The 16,705-nt window shown below is 36.0% G+C and overlaps 3 protein-coding genes and 1 long non-coding RNA gene across 5 annotated transcripts in view; 2 read left to right on the top strand and 2 right to left on the bottom strand.

Moving 5' to 3' along the window:
* Window positions 1–1,431, top strand: part of LOC108383291 (uncharacterized) — an 18,570-nt gene extending 17,139 nt beyond the window's left edge. The window contains exon 3 of the long non-coding RNA XR_001849750.2: window positions 1,282–1,431. This is a non-coding gene — a long non-coding RNA (uncharacterized lncRNA). The remainder of the gene's footprint in view (window positions 1–1,281) is intronic.
* On the bottom strand, window positions 828–16,705 carry AK6 (adenylate kinase 6). 2 transcript variants are annotated; one of them, XM_017639693.3, is made up of 5 exons: window positions 16,570–16,705; window positions 14,688–14,780; window positions 6,854–6,912; window positions 6,601–6,746; window positions 828–3,313 (listed from the first exon to the last, which is right to left on the bottom strand). In XM_017639693.3, exons 1-5 carry the CDS (start codon window positions 16,595–16,597, stop codon window positions 3,121–3,123), a joined length of 519 nt encoding a protein of 172 aa, XP_017495182.1. In that variant the 5' UTR covers window positions 16,598–16,705; the 3' UTR covers window positions 828–3,120. The 2 variants fall into 2 exon arrangements, with proteins under 2 accessions (XP_017495182.1, XP_036882025.1); XM_037026130.2 differs by lacking the exon at window positions 14,688–14,780 and having other exon boundaries at window positions 16,570–16,656.
* Window positions 12,886–16,640, bottom strand: TAF9 (TATA-box binding protein associated factor 9). Its single transcript, XM_073235491.1, has 3 exons — window positions 16,570–16,640; window positions 14,688–14,780; window positions 12,886–13,920 (listed from the first exon to the last, which is right to left on the bottom strand). Exon 3 carries the CDS (start codon window positions 13,901–13,903, stop codon window positions 13,106–13,108), a length of 798 nt encoding a protein of 265 aa, XP_073091592.1. The 5' UTR covers window positions 13,904–13,920; window positions 14,688–14,780; window positions 16,570–16,640; the 3' UTR covers window positions 12,886–13,105.
* RAD17 (RAD17 checkpoint clamp loader component) overlaps window positions 16,434–16,705 on the top strand; it is a 41,698-nt gene continuing 41,426 nt past the window's right edge. Inside the window, exon 1 of the mRNA XM_073235435.1 lies at window positions 16,434–16,571. The gene's annotated coding sequence lies outside the window, so the exon portion shown is untranslated. The remainder of the gene's footprint in view (window positions 16,572–16,705) is intronic.

Below are 16,705 nucleotides of genomic sequence, written 5' to 3'. Positions count from 1 at the left end.
GAGTGGAATTCCTGGGTTAAGGAACTAAATTTTAACTAAAAGTCTAGGTATATGTAAGGAATTTTTGTGATATTTTCACATATACAGCAACTAATGTTATTAAGAATGGTGATCTCTTTTTTTTTTGCATTGCCCTCACCCTACTGTATAGGACAGAATATATCATTCTCAGCAGTTTTGACCTGTACTACTTTTGTGTTAAAGACAAATTTAAATGTTGGTAGAGATTTATGGTAGGACATGCTTAGGAGAGGAAATATAGATGAAGGCCAAACCCATATTTCAAAGCCCACAAAAATAAAAATACACCAAGAAGGGCATAAGGGAAAAAAACCCAGTAGTTATACATATATGAGAGCTTATTAAGGTATTCTTGAAAAACCAAATAAATCATATTAGGGTCTCATTTACAGAAATATAGAATGATTGAAAATTTGGCACACATTTTCTCAAGTTTAGTTTAAATCAGCTTAAACAAAAAGTTAACAAGTAGGTTTGAATAAAAGAGACAAACAGTTATGGGGTTATTTTTAAGACTTTTTTCAAACAAGTGTAAGATATTAAAGCCTTGTCATTAGTTTCATGTGAAACCTTAGAACTGAAATTTGTTAAGTATATTATTTATAAAATTCCAAAAAGATGTATTGCTCTGTACTAGACTCCATTATCTCCCTTCTGTTGAAAATCTTGTCTATTATTATGAGTCAATATTAGTGTTAAGACAATCAGCAGTCACTTGATAAACAGAATTAAGTGAATCCCAGTAATGAAGATTATCTTTTCAAAACAGCCATTAGTACTCCTAAAAATAATGAACATACATGTGGTGCTTAGTATGTGCAAAGCACTGTTTATTTAATTCTTACAGTAGCCCTATGAAGTAATTATCCTCATTTTATATATTTGATCCAGGTAGTACTGGGTAGGATCTTTGTGACATTATTATAAACTGAGTAATCTCTCCCTGCATACCTTTCAAGGCCCTGTACCCTACATCATTTATCCTCTTCTGATACCCATAGTAGAAAATAACTTTTCTCTCTTCTGTCATTATGTTAGCGTCCCCAAAAGGGCACCTATCACAATCTACCCTATTTGTCTAAAGTATCTGTGTGCATGTCTTCTTTGTATACTAAGTTACAAGCATATGGAGGTTAAGAATTTACCTTGGGAAGCTTTTCCCACCAGTTATTTGCATTGAGTCTTGAATATACATAGTAGGCAATCTATGTTCATTAAAGTGAATCTACTGTTAATATATGCATACAATTTATCTTTCAGCAACTCACTCGATAGATAAACTTGTTCATGTGCAAAGTTACAGATGCTGTGGAAGCACAGCTTAGTGAATAAGGGCCTGCATGGATGGAGTCCTGCCTGACGCTTCCTGGCTGTCACCTTAGGAAGTCACCTGATCGTCTGTGCTTTGGTCCGTTCACCTGTAATGTAAATAATAAATAATAATACCTACCTCAGACAGTAGCCATGGTGGATTGAGTTCACTTTTGAAATGTGTTTAAGAGTGACTGGCACACAGTAACATATGTTATTATTTGTTACCATTCTTGCATCACGTTTGCTAATAGTAAAAAGCTGGAGATGACCAAAATGTCCATCAACAGGGGACCAATTAAATCAATCATAGTATGTGCCTAATGGAATTACATGCAAACAGTAAAAAGATTAGAAAAGAAAATGTACAAATGACAAATAGGCATATGAAGAGAGGCTCAGTGTCATTTGTCATTAGGAAAATGTAAATCAAAACCAAAATGAAATATGACTGGCTGTACATCCACAGAATGGCCATTAGATGAACAGTAGCAAGTGTTGGCAAGGATGTGAGAAGCCAGCTCCCTAACGCATGAAAGGTGGGAATGTAAAGTAATGCAATCACTTTGGAAAATGGTTTTGTATTTCCTCAAAAAGTTAAACTCAGTTGCAATATTGACCCAGCAATTTCCCTCCTAGGTATACACCCAATAGAACTGAAAACATACATCTACACAAAAACCTGTACACAAATGTTCATAGCATAATTCATAATACCTAAAGTAGATCTAACCCAATTGTGCAGTTGATGGAATGGGTAAACAAAATGGTATAGCCATACAATGGAATATCATTTGATCACAAAAAGGAATTGACGTATTAGCACATGCTACAACAGGGATGACCTTGAAAACAATATGCAACATGAAAGAAAACTACACACAAAAGGCCGGATAAATTCCATTTATATGAAATGCTCAGAATATGCAAATCCATATACACTAAGTAGATTTGTGATTTCAAAGGGCTGGGAGAAGGGAAAAATGGGAAATGACTGCTAATGGGTATGGGACTTCTTTTGGGTGGGATGATGAAAATGTTACAAAGTTAATAGTGGTGATGGCTGCACAGTCTTTTGAATATGATAAAAACCAGTGACTTCAATGAATTTGATATGTGAATTGAATCAATAAAAAAATAGGGAGATCTATATATTTTGAGATGATATAATCTTCAAAATATATTAAGTGAAAAAAAATAAAGAATGGTGTACATGATATGCTACCATGTGCTTAAAAAAATGTCCAAACACACATGCTTTGCAGACATAGAAAAACTCTAAAAAGACATATAGGAATCCAGTAACACTGCTTCCTAAAGGGAGGGGTTCTAGAGTGGCTGAAGAACAGGGGTGGTCTGGAAGGGAAACCTACCTTTCCAGTATACCCTTTGCACCCTTACAAATTTTATACAAATGCAAGTATTACCACTTCCATTTTTTTTAATTTAAAGAAATAAAAAGTAAAATGTGATACTTTATCATTATTTAAGAGACCATTTTCATTTTCCTCTGTAAAAGCTTAAAAGATACCTACCCATTTGGTCAGATTTATATATTCTTTAGCAGTTGAAGCATTAAATTATGACAGCTTCCAGTCTTAATATATTCATTATATTTGAGATTATTTAGCTTTCTCATGGAGAAAAAAATAAACATAAACCTTTTACTATTCATCTACTAGTCCTGCAGCACAATTTTAATAAAGAAGTTTTACTGATATTTGGATAATTTGTAGCATGTGAGCAGAGATACATCAAGAGTGATTGTTAAGTGGCCACTCGTTTTAATCAAGACGTATGATCTTTGACCCATTGCTCAATCCATTTCAGTATCTGATTGATGTTATCCTCTAGGTCTTCTGGTTTATTGCTGGGCAGCTGATGCACTATTTCTTCCTTGTAGGATGCTAATGCCTCTTGATAAAGAACTTGAAAAATTTCACACTGAATATTGTCATTTAGTTTCTTCTCATTATAACCCCTAGAAGGCAAAGAGAAGATAGGCAAACTGAATGGCATTAACTGATACCAGAAACTGGATATTTTTGAATATAAGAAAAATCACAAAAAAATATATCTTGTAGTCTCTGCCTAGAGAAAATAAATAGTACCTGTAAATATGAGAGACTTCTTTGATGAGAGTTCAATTAAGGACCAATATTTAAGTTTGTCTGAAATTTTTTTCCCTACAATTTTCAGCCATTCAATTAGCAAATATATCTACCTATCTAAAGCCAGACTCCGAGCTGTGAGAATCTGTAGCTATGGTCCTAGATTTCAAGAGTTAGAGGAATTAGGATATAGATAGATAACACAAATAGTTGGCATACAGTAAAATGAAATACATATGATAGGAATATCATATATACTAATTGGGTACTTGATCACACAGATGTGTCTGTATTTTATAATTCCAAAGACACTGAAATAAAATTTAACTTGCACAATCTTTAGGCAGATATGTAAACTAGCCAACTAATTAGCTAAAGATAAAAATTCGAACTCAAACCAGTTAAACCTTGTAACAACCAAAATTAAATTGAAGTACAACTTAAAAGGTGATTAACTTTGTAAATAAAGACAACCCACAGAAGAGGGAAGGTTTTTGCAAATCATATATCTGACAAGGGACTTGCATCTAAAGTACATGAAGTACTCTTATAACTTAGTAAAAAGGACAAATAACCCAATTAAAAACTGGGCAAATGATCGGAATAGATATTTCTCTGAAATATCTTTTCTCTGAAAAAGATACACAAATGGCCAATAAACATGTGAAAAGATGCTCAACATCATTAGCTATCAAGGAAATGCAAATCAAAACCACAATGAGATCCTACTTCACATCCCCTAGGATGGTTAAAATAAAAAAGATAAGTGTTGAGAAGGATATGGAAATACTGGAGCCTTCATACATTGCTCTTGGGAATGTAAAATGGTACAGCCACTTTGGGAAACTGACGATTCCTCAAAAAGTTAAACAGTTACCGTGTCAATCCCATTCCTACAGAAATTCCATATTTAAGATAAACACAATAAAATGTCCACTCAAAAACATGTGCACAGATGTTCATAGCAGCATTATTTGTAACAGCCAAAAAGTGGAAATACTCAGATGCCTATAATCTGATAAATGGATAAACAAAATACGGTATATTGATACATGGAATATTGTTTAGCAGTAAGAAGAAATGAAGTACTGGTATGTACTACAACACAAATGAACCTTGAAAACACTATGCCAAGTGAAAGTAGCCAGACACAAAACCTCATGTACAGCATGACTTCATTTACATGAATTGTCTAGAACAGGGAAATCCACAGAAATGAAATGTGGATTACTGGTTGCCTAGGGCTAGCAGAGAGGGGAAATGGGAGGTGACTGCTAATGGGCATGAGGTTTTGCGGGGGTGACAAACATTTTTGAAAATTTGTTGTAGTAATGGATGCACAACTCAGTAAATATATTAAGAAACACTGATTTGTACACTAAATGAGTGAATCGTATGGGATGTGAATTTATCTCAATGAAGCTGGTTTGTTTTTAAAAGTTGTTACTTTGGAACTTTTTCAGTGGCTAAAAACAAAAAAGACGTTCTCTCATAGTTTTTCTCTCATACCTTAGTAAGTCTTTGGCTCTTTACATACAACAGTAATTTTTAATAAAAATTTTAAATTATCTTCAGAAAAGCTGTATGTACCATATGGTCTCTATTACTTCTCTGTTCAAATACTTTTTAATGGCTTTACATTGCCTAAAGAACGATGATGGAAATTTTAGGTTTAGCTCTAACATTTCTCTATATATTTACTACTACTTTGTACAAAGATTTTGCAAGTATCCCATCCAATGGTAGTTATTCAGAGCTGACCTACAGTCTGTGAGAACCACAGACCTTAGGTGAATCTGACCTTAGGAAAACTGGATCTTTCCTTCCCAAGACTGCCTTCTGAATTCCTCTAGAAATCCCATTTTCCCACAGTTGAATCAAAATACAATGGAAAAATATTTCACATAAAAATTTTTCTTCTGGAATTATTCTGGCTGAAGTCTGATGCTCTCTTGGAGGGACTAACTCAAATATACTTTAAAGATTGTTAAATGTTGATTTATCTTGTTAGTTTTTCATAAACTTTCTCATTCCTGTTTTGAGGATGATTTGAGTGCATAATGTTCATTCAGTAGCAAAGAATATGTTATTGGCTTGGCCATTTTCCTAGCAAGGCTCTACATTAAAGAAAAACACGACTACGTAGGGTTGTTTATATATGTATTATAGTACATTTTACCAAATCAAATTGTCAGTTGAGATATTCATTTACTCAGGTATAAAACACTGCGTGTGGTTTTTTTTTTTCATTAAGGTATCATTGATATATATAATCTTATGAAGGTTTCACGTGAGCAACATTGTGGTTTCAACATTCAGCCATATTATCAAGTTCCTGCCCCCTGCCACCACATTGCAGTCACTGTCCATCAACGTAAGATGCTACAGTCACTACCTGTCTTCTCTGTGCTATACTGCCTTCCCCGTGACCACCCCCCTACATTATGTGTGTTAATCATAATGTCCTTTAATCCTCTTCTCTCTCCACTACCCCTTCCCTTTTGTAACAGGTAGTCCATTCTTGGAGTCTCTGAGTCTGCTGCTGTTTTGTTCCTTCAGTTTTACTTTGTAATACTCAAATGAGTGAAATCATTTGGTACCTGTCTTTCTCTGCCTGGCTAATTTCACTGAGCATAATATCCTCCAGCTCTATCCATGTTGTTGCAAATGGTAGGATCTGTTTTCTTCTATGGCTAAATAGTATTCCATTGTGTATATGTACCACATCTTCTTTATTCATCTACTGATGGATGCTTAGGTTGCTTCCATATCTTGGCTATTATAAATAGTGCTGCCATAAACATAGGGGTGCATATGTCTTTTTGAATCAGGGATCTTGTTTCTTTGGGTAAATTCCTAGGAGTGGAATTACTGGGTCAAATGGTATTTCTATTTTTAGTTTTTGAGGAATCTCCATATTGCTTTCCACAATGGTTGAACTAAGTTACATTCTCACCACAGTTAACTACTGCCTGTCCTTTACAAATGCATCTTTTGTCTTATATTCAGACTGTTGGTACCATACAAATTTGGTTTATAACCAGTGATCAAATAGTCATATTTTCAAATAGAAACCTTTAATCATGGTAGTATTGGCCAAGTTCAGCAATCTGAGTAAATGTTATAATTTAAGAATTCAACGTTTTTCCTTTCTTACCTTGTTTCAAGTCTTTTGTACAGTACGCTGTTATCTGTTTTCAGCACAAAAACTATATGAAACCATCGTTCAGGGAAGAAATCACAACCATGGTAATCAACAATAACTCCACCTTCACTCATTTGGTTTTCTAATTCATCAACTACCTATAAGAAAGGGGGGTGGGGGGAAAGATGAATGCTATTTTTTTAAAAAAAGGTCAACTTTCCTATTAAAATTTTTCAAGTATACTCTATAAAAAAATTATACTTACTCTATCTTCATCTAAAATGGGACAATCGTACTCTTCATCATAGCCACCATATAACTGCCCTAAAAAAGATTTACATTATTTTGTTATAGTAGTATTTTTTAAGTAACTTTCAGTAATTTTCAATTGTATACAAGAGAAAGCACTAACACAATAAATGTCCCTTAGACACCAAATACAAGAGCAATACTGCTAAGTTAGAATTTTGTCTAGAGGGAAATGTGGATAGCAATATTTCCAAAACCATTTTAGCTACCAAAATTGAAAACAACAAAGGTATGAATTAGAATGTGTGGGGCTATTAGAACTGCATTATTTTTATTGAGCTACAGATTGGTGATATAAGGAGACACATGGATATCCTCTCAAACATTAATAGTAGATTAAATTCCAAATGTATTGGGCCAAGGTTATGAAACTTATCAAAAGCAACAACAGGTTCTCAAATTCCAGATGAACACTCTGCCACTGAAGTCACATCTTCATGAAGGAGGGTCAGTACCCAGATGCTCCTGAACATTATCTTTACTTCTAGATTGCCAGCATTCCAAAAAGCCAAGGGTCCAATGTCTTATTTCAGAAGACAAAACAAGAATGATGAGCAATTATAAAGATTTAAATCTAACATAACAACTTTGCAACATATCAAAGCTGGCTTTCAAAGGAACTCTTAGTTCAAAAGGTGAGACCCTATCAATCTCATCCTCACCTGAATCCTTAGGGGGTATGTAGTAAGTCAGGCTTAGACCATCCTTTTAATGATTTCAAAGAACATGCTCAAGTCTTCCCACCCCCTTCCCTTAATATTTTGACACAGGTTGAAATTAGGTTAAGATGAGCATGAGGTCTGAAGCGATAAAAGGGTAGTCCTGAAGGTTAGTGGGAGGCAAAGGCAGTTCTCTGTTTTGCCTGGAGGGTTCTGTGAGCACAGGAGCCATCTGTCCTGAATCCCTGTAGCCTTGACCTTGGGTTACTGCTCAGTTTACCAGAAACTAAAAAGTTAGTTGTAAGCCTAAAAACTAAACATCTTGGTATAGGGAAAACTGGTTAACAATTTAGAAAACAATCTAAAGCCTTACAAACTCTAGGTAGATAAAAGAGCTAATTTCTTAATTCCAAGGTAACTACTGGAAAATTTAATTCTATAAAGGAATGATTCATTTGAGTTTGTGAAGAGATAAAATGACTAATTCAAATACATACAATGTTACATCTTTGTTCAATGAGAAATAATAGAAATAAAAAAAAAAAAAAACCAGACTGAGGAATATTCTGTAGTAGGGTAAAGGACTGAAATGTAGATATATATAGACCTTAGAGGTCAAGATAAAAGTAGCTTAACAAAGAATAAGATTTCACACAGGATGGAAAAGAATAAACATACATGAGAAATTGTTGGACATGCCCAGCTAGTAAAAAGATGCAAATTAAAATTAGCTCTTTTATGCCTATTAGTTACATATGTATATAGTAATTTGATTCTGGAAATGCATTTTTAAAGTGATTTTTAGAAGAAAAATGTCATACCCATTCAGAGATTTCCTCTATCACTTAATTTCTGATCAGAAAGAATTTAGAATAAAATGATAAAAATATTCTACAATAAGGAAATAGTTAAATCTTGGTTTACTAACTTGATGAATTACTATGTAAAGTTAAGGGAACAAATATTAGGTAGATAAAAAGTACTCTGGGATATAGACTAGGTAGCAACTTGATAAATGCTTAAGTAGTAAAACATAGAAAGCACAAATCAAACTTGTCTGCAATAGGACAAAGAGAAACAAAAGATGGAGATAAACTAGAAGGACTTTTTTCTGTATTATTTTCACATTATTATTATTTTTTAATGCCAAAAAAATCTAAGGATATCTACAGCTGATTCTGTATTGTGTGGGAGTCTAGAGTTCATAAATGCTGAGGTTCCTTCGTATTTTAAATCCTTGATTCATTAAATACTACTGAAATCTTTAAAAATCCATGCTGTCTAAAATACAGATTAACTATTGCCGTATTAACTTTTAGAATTAAAGTCTATACTATAATGCTGAATTGCGTCTTTCTTAAATCATGTTAACATATTTTAATAGTGTAATCCAAGCTTTGATACATTTATCAAACACCATGTACCAGTGACTATAGGGACAATAAACATAATTGTGAACAAAATAAGAAGGCACAGTCCTTCCCTCAAAGGACTTCATAATAAAATGAGATGACAGATAAGTAACCTGGAAATTATAATATTTTAATGTTACAGCTCATGGTGCTTTTGCTTTGGGAGCAATAATATGGGCACCTATTATGTTAGGAACATAAAGGTGAGGTATTAGAGGAGCTTCCTGGAGGAAGTGACTTCTAAGTAGAAACTTGAAGCAGTTAGCTAGGCAAAAACGGTAGGGAAGTCTATTCTCAACAGAGAGAACATGATATCCAAAAGCTAAGAGATTAGGGAGGGCAGGTTCTTTCAAGGAAGGGCAAGTCTTTTACAATAGTTAGAAAATAGGCAATAAGGGGTCATGTACACTGAGACCAAATCAGAAGAGCCTTGAAGGCTGCATTGAGTTTAGACTTTATCCGAAGGCAAAGGAAAACCATTAAGGCATTTAAAGCATGAAATGACATGATCAGTTTCAAATTTTCAATCGCTTTGGTTTGGAGAACGGGTTGGAAGGAAGCAAATCCAGAGGCATGGTTACTATATCAAGGCTACTGCAGAATTTTAGGTGATGATTATAACCCATTCCATATGGAATGGGGAAAATGGATGGATCCTAAACTTCATTTCAAATTTGCAAGGGAAATTTTTATTCTATTCTGTAAAGTTTCAGTTGGAAGTCAAATTTATAGTTGTGTATACATAAGATCTTAATAAAACGAAGATGTAAAGGTTTGACTGGATTAAATTACCAAAAGCTTAGAAATTAAATCAATTTTCTAAATAGTTTTATCATTTAAAAATATACTACTTGGAGGAAAAAAACAATATAGGGTCAAAATTAAAAGACCAAATCCTTACAAGACCTTCTCAGCTATTGTTAAGCTATAAAATGACATTTTCTTTAATTGCCATGGTAGAATTTATACATTCACATAAAAGCTGTTCTCTAAAGTTAATGATATCAGGATGCTAGGCATTTATTTTGATGCTATTGCCAATACTTAGAACATTTCAGATTTCTTTCTCTGGAAACATATTTACCACATTTACCTCAATCCAACCAAAAGTTTGTAAATGTAATCCAATTAGTACAATAAATTAATTGGCTTAGGATTAAGGGTTTTGATACCTGACCTTTTGAGTAGAGAAGACAGCAATGAATTCTACTTAGAGAAATTTAAGAGCGCACGAAATATGTGACTTTGAATCAGGCCTTTTAAAGAGTTCTTTGTAAGGCAGATAAGAAAGGGTATCAACAGGTAAAGGGAACAGCGTGTATGAAGACATGGAGGTGGAAAAATCCCAGTGTGTTTGGGGAACAAGGTGCACTGAGGGAAACTGAAGGGGACATAGGGTAAAATGGCTGCAGATAAGGCTGACGGTCAACTGTGACCAATTCTAAACTGCTGTACTTCATTGAGGATAGACTTTAACAGTAAAAAGGTCAAGCCGTTATTACCGCTCTGATTTTAAAGGACATGATGGTGTAGAAGAGGGAGGGAAGAGCTACTGAAGAGGAGAATCAGCACAAATGGTCTTGAGAATGGGATAAGAGTACCACAGGAATTTTTCAGACAAATTTTCAAGATTTAAAGGCCAAGTGGATCTGTGTAGTGTGTAATACATTTATACAGGTGGGGGAATCAGGAGTGGGTAAGTAGAGCCAGGGATGACTTCAGAGCATGTGCTTTTTAAAACATATTAATTTGGAGAAGTCTGGGGAAATGCCTGGATGGTTATGTTTAGTAGTTGTCTAGAAACAGCTAAGTTTAATTATAAATTTAAAAGTCATCAGTAAAAGGTAGTAACTATTCCTGAGTGGATGACATTACTTGTAGGAACAGAATTATGAGATGGCTGCAGTGAAGGCAGAGAGAGGTATGTTAACAGTGGGAGAGTCAGATGCAAAGATTGGGAGACGGGTGCTGGAAGGCCAATGGAGAAGTGTCCTGGAAGTTGCATTGTAAAGGGAAAAAGTGGGATACAGAAGAAGTCAGAGTGGGGATGGCAAACTTTCTATGAATGGTCAAATAGTAAGTACTTCAAGCATTGTGGTCTAGTCTTTAGCTAGTGGTTCCTATAGAAAAATAACAGCACCTCTTTCCAACCCCTGGGTTGGAAACATTAAAATTATCAGTGTTGAGGGCCCAGCTATGCTTTAAATTTCTATTTGAAACAGACCCAATACCAATATAATTATATTACTTTTTCTAGACCAAGGGCATTCTAAAGTTAGTAACAGAAGCTGAAGACTGATCAGGTAACAGGAATATTAAGAATGTTGGTAAAGTATGATTAAATGAGTGCATATGTGAAATGATACCAAGGAGGAATCTGAGACTGAAGAATAGGGATAAAGCAGTCTTAAGCACACATTTGTAACTCCTTAATACTTTCATTAAGCTTAATTCTCCACTTTATTTTTCCTGACTTGGTTCCAAATGGCATAAGCAGTCTCTTAACAATTCAACATGACTCCTAGGATGGCAATAAACTCCATTCAGAAATATTTAAAATGTTTCCTTAAAGTCTCATTTCTTTATAGTAGGGTTTCTAACCTCAGATACTAACATATTGAGCTTGCTAATTCTGTTACAGAGTGTAGGGCTGTCCTGTGAATTGTGGGATGTTTAGCCAAATCCCTGACTTCTACCCATTAGGTGTCAATAGCAACTCCCTCCACCCTAAACCTGACTACCAAAAATGTCTCCAGAAGTTGCCAACTGTTACCTAAAGGGCATAATCACCCATACTTGAGAACCACTGCTTTATAGGTAATTGCACGGTTTCTCTTAAAATATATCACATTTGAAAAAAATGAGACTGGATGTCTCAGAATATTTTCTAGTAAGATTTTCAGGCATATTCAAATGGCATCTGGGAAAAAAAATCTAGTATTATGAGAAACCTTCTAAAGTGCCTCATCTAACACTACGTCAAGTCAGACCAGAAATCCTTTACCTGGCATTACAGGAGGGAAAAGCAATACTTTTCCTTTAAGACTTAGATTTCCTCTCATAAAAAATAAGAGGAGGGAAAGGGCCATACACCATTAGGTGGGCAAAACACTGGCTAAAATGGTGGGAGTACATGTAGGAGAGGACCCAGTGATCTAGTGTTACTGTTCCTCTCGGTGCTATTCATGATTGGCTAGGTAGCAACTTCATTAAATTTAGAAATACTCAGTGGGTGAGAACTGGAAGACATGACTGAAACTGACTACTGTGACTCTGAAATCTCTTGTAAAAACTGTAAAGTTCAAGAGGCAAACAAAACCAGATTTTGTATGGGTTTAAAATGAAGACTAGCTATGCACAGTAAAGTGCATAGCTAGAAAAGCAAATAAAGACCTAAGTTCTATTAACTGTAATTTAAATGCCAAACCTGGATTAACTATAATTTAAATGCCAGACCTGGATGAAAAATATGAGCATGAAATGACAAGCAAAGATGCACAAAATTGACCTGCAAAATGGAACACTGGAAAAAAATGTTTTAAATGTTTAAAGTGGGGAGATATTATGGAGACACACCAAGGGTCCTTAAACATAAACAAGGGGATAGAAAAATAGGACCTAGAAAGTTGGGCAACTGAGTGAAATAAATCCAAACAGATGAGGATTCACTATGAATAAAAATCCTGACCAAGTGGTCTCTCCAAAAAGGAGACAGTCATACTTCAGCGATCTGACAACAGACATAAGTGATTTATATACTAAAGATCACACTATGATCTAAACACCTAAAGACAGGAGAGGTGACACTCTAGTGGAAATAAACAGACTGCAATAACTTGAAGTTTTGCAACTGATATTGCTGTTGATAATGAGGGGGGAAACTGCTTCTAAAAACATAATTGCCAAAGTACCAACAATCTTATTGATGAATGACTTTATTTTTTACACTGAAAAGGCTGATGAAAAACAATTACTAATCCTATTAAAGAAAATGCAACATCTCAATTGAAGTATGGTAACTATACTGATTAAGTATTAAAATTTCTAAAACACAACTTGAGAACATCCAGCATGCATATTTAATCTCAGTACAATGATTCAACACCAAGTATACATGTTACAAGCACCAAGGCTAGATTACAAATTATCATAGTCATCGCCGTCATCATCATCGTCATCGTCATCATCTTCACGTTTTCTTTTCAATGCATTTGACGATTCATTGGTAGTATTTTGTGATGACACCATATTAGTGGTGATAAGAATGTTTTTGGACCCAATTAATGATGGATTAATCAAAACATTCTGAACTGCTGATGCTGCAGGGATTGATGCCTTTACAGCTGGGGACTGGGTAGTGGGCATCTGCACTGTAAACCTTTGCCCTGTGAGGGACATGGGACCCCCTACTTTAGTGGTCACAGACATGGTTTGTGGGGTTGCTGTGCCAAGGGTGGGAGTACTTGGTCGGCTAGTAACTGAACCAACACTTAACCGCGGAACTGTTATTCTTCCCGCAGAAGTAGATGCCTTTTTTTGTAAAGACTTAAGTCTATAGTTCGGAGCAGTCAAGCAGTATCTATCAGGTGGCAACCTAGGGCCTGAATATGGCTTGATCAATGGCAAAGGGGTTTGATTTCTTTGCCTTGCAATATCTAATAAAAAATCTCTTGGGGGAGGAGAGGTAAAAGACTGGTCAGCACGACACTGTATTGCCAATCGCACATCATCTGCATCAACAGTAGCTTTCTTAGCATGGCTTGAGTAAATTTTTGCATCATCTAGAATTGTGGTCACATATCGGAAGGCAAACTCCAACATCTGATTTATAACTCTTGGCTCATATTCTGTAATCCCCATATCCTTCAGGATTTGTGCCATCATCTGTGCATCTTTCGGCATGCTCTTGGGAGAAGCCATCTTGCCAGACTCCATGATATCCGGTGATCAGACTTTAGATCATTTGAAAAAAATACGCACATTAGATCAAACCTGAAATAGTTACTTCAGTAGCAACTGTCAGGAACTTAAAAAATTTTTAATATGTCAAATTAAAAAATATATATTTAAGTTTTTACTATAACTGTTAAATCTTTTTAATTTTCATGAGGCACACTTTCATGTCCTTTATTTAAATTTGCTTACTTTCTATCCTGTACAAACTACAGAACATAAAGAGATGAAGATATTAAATAAGGAGATGATAAAAAATTGGGAGAAAACAAGGTAAAATATGTAAAAAGGTGTATCCCTTTAGAATATGTGGATTGCATGCAGGCAGGTAATCTAAAAGAATACCATAGGGTAGTCATATCCTACTGCCTAAATTCAAAGTAATGTCCTTCCAGTGAGATGAATATAATCACCGTCTCCATAACGATGCTTAGCACCACCCAAACCTTAATGTGTCTGCCCACCTCACAACATTCTCTTCTCCATACTCAGATTCTATCTATCCTAAGTCCAGTCTCTTCATGGAAGCCTTCCCAATTATTATACACAAGAACTGCTAGCCTATTGGGGGGTGATATAATAGTCACAATAACCAAAAGCAACATCAGATACTTATATTTTCTATTTCTATGAGTCCCTCAACACAGCATACATTCCTTAATGGCAATTTTTCTGTTTTTTGTATCCTCGGACAAGTATAGTACTAAAAGTCCATTTCCTCTTTCTCTATCTTTTAAAACAAACCCAACACTGAAGTGCCCCTTACCTTCTCGAGCTAAATCACCCACATTAATGTATTTCAGTCCTGATCTCGATGCAAGTTCCTGGCCTAGCGTGGTTTTTCCAACCCCCGGTGTACCTGTAAGACAAGCCACAGAAAAACACTGTTCATGATATAGTTATATCAGACATAAGGAGCCTATATGCTCCTAGGTTTTGAACAGCTGAAATGAAAAGTTTCCTAATTAGCAATCCTACGTGAATTAATATATATATATGACCTGATCAAAACTACCCAAAGCCAACTGGATGTAAGAATCTCACTCAGTGTATCTGATTCTATCAGGAGTGGGGCCTTGGCAATTCTGGTGTCAATTCAGACTGCTTGCCACCACCATGGAAATTCCCAGAATAAAACTAGCCATCTCAAATAAATTACCATCGTGTATTTGCTTTTGCTTTTTAAAAATTAAAAAATTGTTCATGGAAAAAATTCAGGCAGTATGAAAGACAAATCTCATTTCCACCAATTCCCTATTCTCTTCCTTAGAGGCAATCGCTGTAAACAAGTTTCCAAAATAAGTCCTATGCATACATATTTGTGTATATATACACGTGCATGTCTGTATATATGGTAGCTTATTTGTGTACATATTATACATATGGGCATACACACACCACGTTCTCCTTTTTATATAAATGACAATAGTATACATTATCCACTTTCTCTTTTTTATATATTTGTTGTATTTCAAAATAACCAAATACGTAACTTAAAGCTGTTCAGTTAAAATTATAAAACCTGATCATTAAAATGAAAGATAACAGGGATAAATCGAGTATCCATATACAAGACTGTATCATTTACCTCGAATCCACTATAATAGAACAAGTTTGATCCTGGACTCACCACTTTTTAAATAAATTGCTCACATATGGATTTTTGATAATATGGCTTAGTATTACAAAAAAGGTCACTGTTTGACTCAAACAGTTCAGATGCTGTAAAATCTACCTCTTAAATAATCTTAAAACCTAAACTGAGAGATTAATCTGCAGTTCTCAGAAACAAAGGATTTGCGCGCTGCCAACAAGCTCGTTTTGTTAAATAAAACGTTACTCCTTTTTTTCCGCAAAGAGCGTCTCAATCTTTGTCTTGCAACAATCAGCACCTACACCCATTATATTTTTCCATAAATGCCCTATCGTATTATTAATCAATAAACGTTTTCAGAGTTAAACGACAAGCAGTAATATTCTTTGAAGTCGTTATGCAGCATTTGAGCACCCAGCACATACAATAGGGGACCCGAGGATGGATCCAAGAGCCAGAAGGATCCCCACGGTCAGTCCGGGAACTTCACAGCACCTTTACATGAGAAACGATGGAGAAACGGACAGATACTCAGTAGAGGTTTTTTCTTTTTGAAAGAAAGAAGTCTCCCACGCGAACTCAACAAACGTTATGCAGCAATTAATCACCGTACGCCACAAACATACCAACCCTTTTACAGAAATCCGATTCTCAGATACAAAGAACAGCAAGGCATGGTCGAGGAGGGTCCCAGGACTAAGGCGCTTCCCATTAACAGCAGATCTACTAAGGGCCAGACACCGCCTTATACTGCCTCGCTAAAACCCCCAAGACAACTCTGCCAAATAATCAACAGCCGTTCTACAAACAAGAAGTAGATTCCGAAAGATTAGGCAATTTGCCGGAAAGGGGAGCTGGATTGGTCTACCTCTCTCCACCTCAGCAAGTCGCCTCTGACCAACAGAATTAACGTTCCCGGTCTCCTCCCCCGCCTCCCGCAACTGTCGCGGGGCCCTGACGACGGCCACACCACGCAGCCTTCGACTAGCGCCGAAGCAGAACACCGAGGGCCCTGCTCTGGCCCGGGCCAGTCCCTCCCGCCGCGCGCCCTGACCGGTAAGCAGGATGTTCGGCAGCACCATGGTCCTCGCCGCGCTGGCTCCGGACCCCGCGGCTCACGCGTCCTCCGCGCCACGGGGAGGAGCCGGAAGGAGCGGGCGGCGGCCAGCGCCGGCAACCCGGGGTCCTCG

The sequence above is a fragment of the Manis javanica genome, chromosome 1 (assembly GCF_040802235.1).
Source record: "Manis javanica isolate MJ-LG chromosome 1, MJ_LKY, whole genome shotgun sequence".
Classification (NCBI taxonomy): domain Eukaryota; kingdom Metazoa; phylum Chordata; class Mammalia; order Pholidota; family Manidae; genus Manis; species Manis javanica.
The sequence above is the reverse complement of the archived record's forward strand: the minus strand, read 5'-3'. Positions and strand labels throughout refer to the sequence as shown.

Coding starts and splice junctions, on each gene's coding strand:
- TAF9 (XM_073235491.1), bottom strand. CDS start 13,903: ATGGAGTCTGGCAAGATGGCTTCTCCCAAGAGCATGCCGAAAGATGCA.
- AK6 (XM_017639693.3), bottom strand. CDS start 16,597: ATGGTGCTGCCGAACATCCTGCTTACCG. Junction 14,781..16,569: donor GCCGAACATCCTGCTTACCG/GTCAGGGCGCGC, acceptor CTTGTCTTACAG/GTACACCGGGGGTTGGAAAA. Junction 6,913..14,687: donor GGGTGATTTAGCTCGAGAAG/GTAAGGGGCACT, acceptor AATCTTTTTTAG/GGCAGTTATATGGTGGCTAT.